Below are 12,002 nucleotides of genomic sequence, written 5' to 3' on the forward strand. Positions count from 1 at the left end.
ATGGGTGGATGTTATAGATCATAATCTTGTCTCATTTCTTTTTTTTTTGTTGTTAAATTAACTTGGTAGTTGGACATTCATACATGCGAAAATGTTTTTGAAGATGTGGAATGTGATGTAATACATTATGATTGTCCAACTAATTCAACTGTAATTGAATAGTAATGCAATGTTTAATCTGAATTTAGATAAATTCTCAATAAATTGAGAATGCTGAGTTCCCCGACTAGAATATGAATGAATGATAAAGAACTAGACTGTGTCATCACAAAGTATTAACTCCATTCTTATTATGTCAGTGAGCAGAGCAATTTGTTATTAACCTTTTCTCATGAAAAATGAATACGTTTGCTGTTACACCTAGGAAAAGGGAATTTCCTTTTACAACAAATGGATTGACAGTATGACAGTATGATCTTTAAGATATTTTTTGTGCGGGTTATCAGCCACAGAACAGGTTTTTGCTACCAAAAATGAAGAGTGTAAATTGGTGAGAACTCAGTATTTGGAGTATTTCTCCAGAGCGACTGAACCCATTACATTTGAAATCGAATATATCATTGTTACTATGCTACGTATTAAGTCCAAAGAGACATATTACGGACCTGCGAACTACCTCGTACGATAGTATCCACGCTACTCTATCTCAGTATCATTTCCAATTGTTAGTACGCTGCTTTCAATTAGTTGTAATTGTCCCATGGTGTTAGAAGAAGCACTGACAAGGAGTTACTTCCGGATGTGCTCGTCTTATTTCTTACTGGACTGATCCGCAGCAGGTACACTTGCTGTATACTGTATATATGCTTTGATTTTACTTTCTTGTGAAAGTCGGGCCATTTACCCTAATATTCACGCGAGAAAATACAGCTGTATTACAGGTGACATCAGCAACAGTAATTACAGCATAAACCGCACTAAATACACTCAAGAGCCAAAAAAAAGTCACATGGTAAATTACAGAGCGTTTTCCAGACACGTGCAACAGAGTTTGTACAACTTAAAGTCGCCTTTGTATCCACATATGTTTATATTTCATTTAAAAAAAAACATTGAAATTATTTTTAAAATAACAAAACACATTTAGCCTTAAGGTACAAGCACTAAAGTACAACAACTGGAACAGTAGTAAATTCGGTGTTCCAAATTGTTAAAAGAAAGTCCCCATTCTCTAATATACCTTACCATTGGTCCAAATACTAATCAATGGCTCTCTTTATTAGCACCAAGGTTGGGTAATGTATATTTCTAACAGAAAAACTGACACCTAAGTCTCTATTTAAAAGAGGAATTCCATTTTGGCATTTCTAGAGTTGGAAGGGTTGGGCGGAGCCTGCAAAACATGAACTACATTTCCCGACTTCCCCCGGTTTTGTCCCAACATTCTTTAGTGTACTTCCTGTTGTGACGTTTTTTAAAAGTTCGGCGGTTAGCTGCTGTATTGGATTCTGATGCTTACTTGAAGTTAGAGGAAAACGTTTGTAAAATAAACATAGTAATCATTTTAAGAGTTATAAAATATATTTTAAATTTGCGGAGTCAACAGAATATCGATTTTAGAAATGAATCAAGCAGTTATTGACTGTATTACCCCTGGACTCGCTATTAAAATTAGTCGGAGTGACGGTAGGAATTTTTCATTCTCTCTTTTAATGCATGTGGTAGGAAAACGTTATGTTTAAAATGAAGTAAATAATACAGCAAATGTCCTTGTATACCCTTGTATGTCCTTGTATTAGTAGATAATGAAAGTACTAGCAGTTTAAGTTCTCCGCTGCTTAGTGACAGTCAGGATTTGTTTTGAGTTAGAAAAAATTACTATAAATGGTTAATCACAGCTTTGCGAAATGTAAAAGGCAAGAAAGTCTAATAGAAACGAATCTGGCCCGAGGATGTTTTCCCAGGGCAGCCTTGCCAGTCATTTGTACGAATAATTGAAATGACTGAAAAGACCTGTTTACGATTTGTGGGTGATGATATCTTCTGCAGGAAGGGTGCATAGCGCTACCATTAAAGAAATTAACCACAAGAAGGGCACCGTGACTGTCGAGTGGGAAGAAAATTCTGCAACCAAAGGCAAAGAGGTGAGAATCGTGTATTTCGTAATCCAAACGTTTTTGTGCTTACGGATGTGAACGGGAACGCATTTGGGGACCGTCTTAATTCGTTTCTATTGACAACCCCTCCCAATATACCTGGCATTGACACAGTGGTAAGCAGAAACAAGGTGATATAATAATTTTTTGGTGTAATCATGCTGTTATTAACATTACAAGCTAATGTTATTTTTCCAGAATTCAAATATTTAGAAAACTGTTGGAGCCCAACACTTATCCATACCAGTACAAACCAGTGTTTTTTTTTTCTTCCTGCAGGTTGATTTTGGTGAATTGTGGACTTTAAACCAGGGCTTGTTTGAATACCTGAAACCCACCACCCAACCCAGGACTCTTCCTTTACAAGAAAATGTTGCAATACCAGTAGGTACTTTTCTTTTTCACTTTAGTATGGCCAGCAAAATATTTCATTTTCGCCTGTTCTACGAACATCACAAGTGAACCATTCATCGCAGGGAAAGGATTTAAGAGGATATGTCAGGAATCTGCAACCTTGGTTCTGGAAAGCAGTGATTTCTGTGGTTTTCTTTTCCAGCTGAACTTATCAAGAACTTAATCACCATATGGATATTTTATAGTTTGCACTTGTTTTACCAGTTGTGTGCTTCTCATCCCTTTCTTAAATTATTGTACTAGTATGACTGTTCCTTGTAATTTCTCTTACTAGAAATTTTCTGTATTTTTAGTTACGCTAAGAAAAGAGTCTTGCAATTGATTTAGGAGTAAAAATGCTTTCCGGGTCTCTGCTCATTGGCCGTTTCTTGTTTCCAGGATTTTTGCCCTCTGGGACCAGCATTGGAGACCCCTGGGGTATAACTAATATTTTGATTTATGTTAAACAGGGACATATATGTTATCTACGACATTTCTAATCATTTTACAGTTTCCATTGTTTGTTATACTATTTGTTATATGTGAGTTGCAGCAAATTTGTTACCTTTAGACTTGTGTTGACTTTCCTAGAAACTGGAACGCAGGACTCGCCTGTCAAAGATTCCGGCTCCTCCAGAAAGTGAGTGCTTCCATTTCTGAAAAACTTCCATTTTAAGCATATTTTAAAAAAGAAATTGCAGTAGGAAGCTTTTCCTCTCTTTAATGGCTAATTTTGTTTTTCCCCCTTTCACAAGCCATTGTTGATGCTCGTCAAGCTGAACTACCAGATAAGGGTATGAAGCATGCACTGCCCACTTCTGTTAGCTGTCAGAATCAAAGGATATTTAAATGCTATTACACTATGATTTGATTTGAAGTATTCACCATTTTTACTCTTTAAAATAATTGTTCTTTCTCTAAATTTTACAAAGTGCAGCTTTTAAAAATTATATACTTCATCAGTCTACAGTATGTATATTCAAGTGATATTTCACATGGCAGCTTCTGCTGCTATTATAGATTATGCTCATATGTTCATATCACTTCTGTGATATTTGACAGCTATTTTCTAATATTCAATCCTTTCTTTTTTGGGTTGGTTGATCCTTTTTTCTCCTCTTTGGTGTGGTCCTATTAGGGCTTTTTTACCAGTGACTTTATCCATCACACTGCAGAGCACAAAACTGAAAGATAAATTTAAATCAAAGTTCTTATGTGGCATTGATGCCTGCTGTGACTGACAGAAAACCACTTGTTATGAAATGGCGTGGTTATGTGTCTTAAAATTTCTTACTAATGCCTGCTTTGATGCATTTTAAATAGTTTAATTTATCATGTAATGCATATTTAGAATATATTCAGGTGGGGAGCTACGTCAGCATGCGTAGGCTGCAAAGCAACAAGTAATAGGTTTATTCCATCCTGAAAAGAGAAGAAAGAAAACACAACGTTTCGGTTGTGGAGCCTTCTTCAGGTGAACACCCAACAAATGTGTTTTATTTCTTCTCTTTTCAGCATGGAATAAACCTATTACTTGTTCATATTTAGAATATGGCTGATCTGAGTGTTTTCAACATAATTGTCTTTTTGTCCATTTTTGTGAAGATTGAGTTATAAAGTCAACATAGTAGTTAAAAATTCAATAACAGCTCAAAGCAATTTTAGTAGGTAAAAATTAATTTGCCAATTGGTCTGTCATTGACAGCAATTTCCTCTGATATCCTAGGCTCTGTTCACTAAAGGCACTTTCATCTTCACATATTCACTGGGTGTTAATGGTCTTGTGGCTCAACAAAACTGTGCTGTATGTCAGTAAAATTATTAATTGCCGATCCTTTATTAGAAAAGTTTTAATAGAAAGTGGCGTGTCTTTCATTTAGGGACACGAAATTCGAATGTGCGAAGAAGCGTTGTGATTAAATCTACACCTCAGTCTCTGCTTGCTAATGCAGAGGAAGAATTTTCAAGTTCAGAAGTGGCAAAAACATCTCTCTTTAATGGTTCTGGTAAGAACTTTCAAGAAAGATTATTATTTTTTTAAATTGTACTGATATTTTCCAGTTTAATCAAGAATAAAATGTTGACAAAGTATTCTCCAGTCTTTAAACAAGCAATGGTAGAAAAGATTTCCTGCTTTAATTTTTTCTGTTCAAGTTCCGTGAATTTTCTTGTACATTGTTCAACAGGACCCAGCACAAGGAGAAAAACTCTTATGTCAAAAGCGTCATTACTGCCACAAGTCAATGAAGTTGGTGTGGAAGCAGAGTTACCGCATTTTCCAAAGAATTATGGGTCTACCAATCCAGGTTAATCTTAAATAACATTTGAAAGATCAATACAATTATCTTAATTATTAAATATTAGAATTTTAAAGCTGGTACTGAAACGATTCATTATTTTCCAGCCAAGCGGAAGTCAGCTGTTGTCCTTGAAGTAGAAAAAATGAAGAATAAAAGAGAAGCAAACCAAGCCAAAAATGTGCAAAGCCGTGCAAGGCAAGCAAAGGTCAGTAGAATTCCATCACTACAGAACAGTGACAACATTTTCTCTCTGAGGGGTAAAATCCTTATTTATCTCTCACTATAAATAGGCGGTGCTAAAAAGCTACATTAATCAAAACATAAAATCTGTAGAGACAGCAGCTCATCAGGCCAAATCTCACCCTGGTTTCTATAGTGTTAGGTAGACTAAAAAGCATGTGATTCTAACTCCTTTTAAAGAGTTAATGGTTAATGCCCAGCTGTGGTATTTTCAAACCCTAAACTTAAGCTTGGCTAGAAGAGAGAGTTTCACTGCTGAATTTCTAACTATATTTACATTTGCACAAAAATGCCTATAACTTACTGTCATTTTTTATAGGATAGTGAAATGAGCAAGGCCAAGTGGGAGTTCTTGAAAATGATCCGGGAGTATCGAGAAACTTTACAATGCAAACCTATCTCGTTGTCAGACCCGGTAAGTCATAAAGGTTCTTGAAACATGCACTTACACCTATATAGCGCTTTTCTGGACACTCCACTTAGTGATTTACAGGTAATGGGGACTCCCCTCCACCATCACCACCAATGTGCAGCATCCACTTGGATGATGCAGCAGCAGCCAGTATACCTCGCCATACATCAGCTATCAGTGGGGAGATGAACAGAGTGATATAGCCAGTCATAAATTGAAATTATTAGGATGCCATGATTGATAAATGAAGTAGTTCTCAGGCAATGTTCAAAATGTTTGTTGATAAGGCTTAAATGTTAAAATTACTGGGAATTCAGAATTGCCATGACATTAATGTTCTCTGGTTGTGCAGAATCTTATTCCTCAGATTCTCCACAAGCATTTGCAAAAATTACATTTTGTTACAAAATACCAATGTTGCCATTTAAATGAGTTCATCCAACATTTGCAGTATAAATTCTGAAACTCCAAGTTGAAAGTTGACAAAATCCTTGACGCACAGTATGCTTGGAGAGAAGATACGAAAATAGTTTGCTACTTTTGTATCTGACAATATAATTACTTTGCATACTATACAATTTTTTTTAAATGCATGTTTTGTAGTAGATAGTAAAAAATCTTTGGTTTCCTTTAGATTGAAGACCACAGAATTTGTGTTTGTGTCCGGAAACGCCCACTGAACAAACAAGGTATGAACTGAGCGTTAGTGTCTAGCAAGTGCAAGATCTTTTTGTAGTTTCTGGTTTCAATTCTAATTGACAATCTTCATATGGCAGAGCTGGCAAAAAAGGAAATAGATGTGGTTTCTGTCCCTGGAAAAGGAATGCTGCTTCTGCACGAACCAAAACAAAAAGTGGATCTCACAAAGTACTTGGAGAACCAGATCTTCAGATTTGATTATTCTTTTGATGAATCTGCAACAAATGACATTGTGTACAGGTACAGTAATTGATCATTCACTTTTCAGTTTTAGATCGCATGGATAGATTACAATAACAGTTTTTGGACACCCATGCAATTAATATTCTGTAATGCACATATTTCCAAAGTTAGTCTGTAATACAACTGCAGTTTATCAAATATTAGACTCTGTCTATGTTCTGCTTGAGCACCTCCAAAAATCATAAAGGCTGGTTTCCTGCACAAAACAGCATGCAGTTTGCTGTGATTTTTTGTCATTTTGATATTCATTTTCTATTACACACAGGTTTACAGCCAAACCACTTGTTCAAACCGTTTTTGAAGGTGGAATGGCAACCTGCTTTGCATATGGCCAGACAGGAAGTGGAAAAACACATGTAAGTCTAATAGCAATAGTACTGTACTTTTTTTAAACATAACCATGGATATAATTTGAGAGCTTTTTCAATTTTAATAACTAGAAGAAGAATATCTAAATAGGTTTATGGTCGATACCTACCAACCCCCCCCCCACCCCCGCAAATTAGTATTAGTTTGCACACGCTATTTCTTTGGCTATATCTTATCTTATTTCTGCATGATATTGCAGAGTAAATTGTACAGTGTAGTAGTTGGAATTCAATTTACTGGATGTAAAACATAATTGCATATAATGATATACATGTACATGATAGTATGGTTACTTAAATGTACCTTGAATGAGAATTTGCATATTAATTTTCAAGGATATTAATATTTTAGAAATATCTGAATATTAAAGTTCCTAGTATCACTCTAGTAATTAACTCGGCTTTATATTAACAAACAGTATTTCATTTTGCTTTATTTGGCATTATTTGGCAGACGATGGGTGGTGATTTCTCGGGGAAAAGTCAAAACTGCTCAAAAGGAATTTATGCACTAGCAGGCAAGTTGACAAATCACAATTCTTTTGACATCTTTGATGGATGTAATCATTTTTTAACCTGTTTTAATCTGTCCTTCCCCTCTTCTTTAAAATTGTAGCTCAAGATGTTTTTTCACTTCTCAGCCAGCGAAAATACTCTATCCTTGGCCTGGAACCATATGTTACATTTTTTGAGATATACAATGGCAAGGTAAAAATACAGAGGGTCTTTTATCAGTCTTACAATCATCATGTTTTGGGGAAAAAATGAAAATCTTTTTTTTTCCAGATAGTTTATTCTTTAAATAATATTAGATTGGCTGCCATTGTAAATTGTAGCAGGACTGCTTCAAACTTTAGAGCCAGATTGTGTCAAGCCTTTTAATTTTGCTTTTGCCTAAAAGAAAGAGAATTTTAACTCTACATTAAGTTCCAATTTAAAAATGATTTAAGATTTTGCATCAGATCATGATTCTTTGATAATCTTTACAAAAACTAGTATGCTTCTCTTACACAAGTCTTTACTTCAATAAGCTTGTGGTTTTTTTCTGGTACTTCACAAGTTTATGCCCCTATTTTTGTAGGTGTTTGATTTGCTAAATAAGAAAGCAAAACTGCGCGTCTTGGAAGACAGCAAGCAGCAAGTCCACGTAGTTGGACTTCAAGAAATGTATGTCACATCAGCCGAAGATGTCATCAAAATGATCGATATTGGCAGTGCGTGCAGGTATGTATCTTAGGTTAAACTCTGAAGCACAAAGGTGTGCTTAATTTAAACCCATACTGATTTTAAAAAGGTTTCACAAAACCACTGGCTGCTTCATCCTCTGGAATCGCCATTGGGAAATCTCATGTTTTGTTTCTTGCAGGACATCAGGACAGACTTTTGCCAATTCGAACTCGTCTCGTTCTCATGCAGTCTTGCAGATTATCTTGCGTAAGGGGGAGAAGCTACATGGCAAGTTCTCATTGGTTGATTTGGCAGGGAATGAGCGTGGTTCCGATGTTAGCAGCGCTGAACGACAAACTTTAGTGGAAACTGCGGAAATTAACAGAAGCCTCTTGGCTTTGAAGGTATTTATTCCATCAATTGCCGTCACTTAGAACAATATTTGTTTTTACTAACACTCTTAAACCACCAGTTAAAAAGAGAAACTGACAAGTTAATTTATTTTTAAGGAATGTATTCGAGCTCTTGGACAGAACCAGGCTCATACGCCCTTCAGAATGAGTAAGCTGACACAGGTTCTAAGAGATTCCTTCATAGGGGAGAACTCCAGGACTTGTATGGTGAGGATTTGTTCTCCATTTCTTTCAGCTTTTGTCGAGTTTTAAACCTTAAACCTGATTGTTTTGGCTTGACAAGGTTCTCTAATCCTCCAATGCTTACACTTATACAAAAATGCATTTTTCAATGAAGTTGCTTGTTTTACAAAAATTTACATGCAAATTTCAAAATCTGTAATTATTAAAACTACTTGTAAAATGAAAATGAATGTACTTCTAAAGAATAGTAATTGAATGGTTAGAATTTTAATCAAAACTATAATATTCTTTGATGTAAACTTCAAACCCCTACAAAAAAGGGGTTTTGCAGACTGATTAGATAGACTTATCAAAATAGGTCTTCTGGGAGTTGTAACATTTAAGGTCTGTGAACTCACTTGCAAGCATTCATTATTAAACCTCGCCTTTTGACTTTTACCATTAGTGACTTTGTATTCATAGTATGTTGAAAGAAGCAAGAGTGTTGAAACTGGTCTTCAAAGGACATTTAATACCTTTGAATACTAAGCCTATCCCGCCTTAGTCTCTTCTTTTTAATTAGACTGAATTGATTGCATTCTACAGTTCATCAATCTCATTTTCCTTTTTCTTGTAGTAGAAGATTACTCTAGTGCCACCAATAAATAGATTTCTGTATAAAATGACTACAACGATACTTCAAGCCACATTATGTGTGAATTGGTTTTTGTAGATTGCCATGATTTCACCTGGGATGGCCTCTTGTGATTACACTCTAAACACTCTCCGATATGCAGACAGGTAATGTGCAACAGGTTAAAAATCTTAACCATTTATTTTTACTGATTATATGTATGATAATGTAACTTGCTTAATACTAAGTTAGCATATTGGAGTATACTTTTAAGGCATTCTTAAATTTAAATTGTATAAACTGTAATCAGAAAATTGAACAATCATTTGGATTTGTGTGCTTTAGAGTAAAGGAGCTGAATGGAACACCTAATGGAAATCAGTCTGGCACTGACAGGGATGAAATGGAAGTTGATGAGTCCAGCAGTTTAGATGAAGTGAGTAATGTTTAATGCACTTAACTGCATGTTAGATTACTACATTACAAGTCCAAACATCATGTAAGGAATATTAAAGATGTTTGTGAAATAGGACTACTTCAAAATAAGTTCTTATGTGCTTGTACAAATGATCTTACTACATGTTTTAAGTGTCTAGATTATTTTTCTTTAAACAGTAGTTGTGAATCATGCAATATTTCATGGATTATTAATGGCTGTATTGAGTTTACTATGCTCTAATTTTTCTTCTATCATTGTTCATACCTTTATTATCAGTAGTTTCTGTGTAAAAATATGAAAGATAAAAGAGTTGATTTAAGAGATTAAACCTCTAATAGTAAAAACTTTTTTTGGTTTTCTTTTTTAGGATACAGCTTTACCACATCTAATGTCTGATATTTATGAAGCTATGTCTCGCGTCTCAGAAATGGAAGAGAAGGTTATGGAGGAACTCCAAGAAATAGTAAATGTAGGTATAATTTGAATCTGAGAATTTAATCTGAAATGTTGATATCCGAGATTTAATACATGCCTATTTGTCTTTAATTTAAAACTTTAGTTTGTTAGACTTGTCATCTTTGGTCAAAAATTAAGTCTAGGACAGCTATTATTAATGTTTCTGAAGGTGCAGAGCTGCAGAGTTTAAACTTTGGTTACCACTGTTTTCAAGACTCAAGCAATCAATTTAGTTTTCAAGAGAAAGAACGAAACCCTGTTGCTCTCCAGGACCAGGCAAATGTAATGTGCACGTGTTAAGTGATACATTAGATCTTTCCTTGCATATCTTTTTAGAACCTTCTGCTATTTGCATAATTTTTATTTAAAAATGTGGAATGGTCACTTTACTATTATAGATTACACTAAGCTTTTACATGTTCATTTTTTTAGCACGGGGTTGATGCCGTGAAGGCAGCAGATGAACCAGCTTGTGACTTACTGAGTGTTGTGGCGCAAATTAAGGCATTTTTGAAAGGTTGCAGTTCACTACAAGGTAAGAAGCTCAAAATGCACCATTTGACAGCTGTTTTGTACAATAGTTTTCAGTGTTAACATATCACAAACCTTTTCTTTGTGTTGAGAACACAGTTCTGAAAATCAGTTTTATTGGTCAACATATCTGCAAATATTAACAGTTTGCCAGTGAGTCCAGTTTACTCATCATGTACGGTTGAAGATATTGTTAACACAATGGCTTTTACAAACAATTGTATTTGTGCCTTTCAACATTTGGTTTAGGGGAAATTGCTGAATGTATGCAAATATCCAGCTTCTCAATTCTTGTACCTTTCTTTCCACTGCTCTGAACAGCACGTATACATGCAGAAGTGCTTTTAACAACTGTTTGTTAACCAGTTGGCTGTTCATTCTTTTTTGCTAAAATTAATGTTTTTTTTTCCTCAGATAATGTGAAAGTTCTAGAATCTGCCATAGAAAATGAACAAGAGGCTAGGGCAAAACTTAATGGATGCCGCTGAAACTTGAATACACTACTGCAAATTTGTTTGACTTTCTGTGTGCTCTGTTTCAATACCTTGTACATAATTTGAATTGGTAATTGAGTGGAGAGCCCTTATTCTTTCTTGTGTCCTTTCATTTTTTGTGTAATTTTTATAAAAACATCAAATTGTTTTTCATTCATAACTTGTATGTTCTAAATGTACATACCACTTGACTGCTGGATGGATGACGATTTCTAAATTGTTTGCTTTAATATAAGAAAAGTTTATGCTTTTCAGAATTCTAAAATTTCATTGTGACAACCTATGCTAAACATTTCTTGAGTATGAGAATGTGCAAGAGCCCACCAAGCCACGTTCTCGCTTTTTATAGTGCACATGCAATTTGTAGATGTTCTGTAAGCTCAAGGTTACATTTAACATTGTACATTTTGTAATAAATTTTTGCAAAATACTTCCATGTAATTCTGTTATGCAAATTTAACGGATTTATAAACTTTAATAGTACATCCCACAACCTATTCAGCTTTATAAGGTTAGAAACTAAGGTTAAACCTAAGCTCTCAGATTTTCCTTTAATTTGCACTGAAAATTAAATTGATGTTGCTGTGTTTCATATAGATTTACCTTATAGGTCTGAGTTACACTTACATTTACTTTGGATTCATAATTGATAGCATTTATTCAGCCTGTTTCATCTCATGATTTCAAAGTGATATGTCAGGAGGGTACCCATGTTATCCCCCACAGTAGGGTAGCCTTCGTCACCACCACCTTTACACTGCAAAGTAGAGAAGAGAGAAAATAATTTAAGGACAATTTGAGGAATGCTGTGCTTTCTAAAACTTGAGTGGAAGTTTAGCTAAAGCACTGGAATTAACACCCCTCCTCTTTAAAAACCTTCCATGAGATCTTTGACCTACTAGTCAAGAGCATGTTATTTTTTATATAAAGGACAATACCTCCTACAACACAGTTT

The 12,002-nt window shown here is 34.9% G+C and overlaps 1 protein-coding gene across 1 annotated transcript; it reads left to right on the forward strand.

Annotated features, from left to right (window-relative positions):
- Positions 1-1,460: 1,460 nt before the first annotated feature.
- kif2c (kinesin family member 2C) lies at positions 1,461-11,438 on the forward strand. The gene is made up of 22 exons (XM_088927667.1): positions 1,461-1,626; positions 1,990-2,084; positions 2,376-2,480; positions 3,081-3,129; positions 3,245-3,283; positions 4,370-4,495; positions 4,676-4,795; positions 4,894-4,994; positions 5,349-5,444; positions 6,076-6,130; positions 6,218-6,380; positions 6,649-6,739; positions 7,206-7,269; positions 7,368-7,459; positions 7,833-7,975; positions 8,118-8,322; positions 8,428-8,538; positions 9,227-9,294; positions 9,473-9,563; positions 9,934-10,035; positions 10,455-10,557; positions 10,968-11,438. The coding sequence occupies exons 1-22, from the start codon at positions 1,563-1,565 to the stop codon at positions 11,039-11,041; spliced, it is 2,157 nt and encodes a 718-aa protein (XP_088783793.1). The 5' UTR covers positions 1,461-1,562; the 3' UTR covers positions 11,042-11,438.
- The last annotated feature ends 564 nt before the right edge of the window (positions 11,439-12,002 follow it).

The sequence above is a fragment of the Atractosteus spatula genome, chromosome 11 (assembly GCF_055471065.1).
Source record: "Atractosteus spatula isolate fAtrSpa1 chromosome 11, fAtrSpa1.hap1, whole genome shotgun sequence".
Classification (NCBI taxonomy): domain Eukaryota; kingdom Metazoa; phylum Chordata; class Actinopteri; order Semionotiformes; family Lepisosteidae; genus Atractosteus; species Atractosteus spatula.

Coding starts and splice junctions, on each gene's coding strand:
- kif2c (XM_088927667.1), top strand. CDS start 1,563: ATGAATCAAGCAGTTATTGACTGTATTACCCCTGGACTCGCTATTAAA. Junction 4,796..4,893: donor TTATGGGTCTACCAATCCAG/GTTAATCTTAAA, acceptor ATTATTTTCCAG/CCAAGCGGAAGTCAGCTGTT. Junction 10,036..10,454: donor AACTCCAAGAAATAGTAAAT/GTAGGTATAATT, acceptor TCATTTTTTTAG/CACGGGGTTGATGCCGTGAA.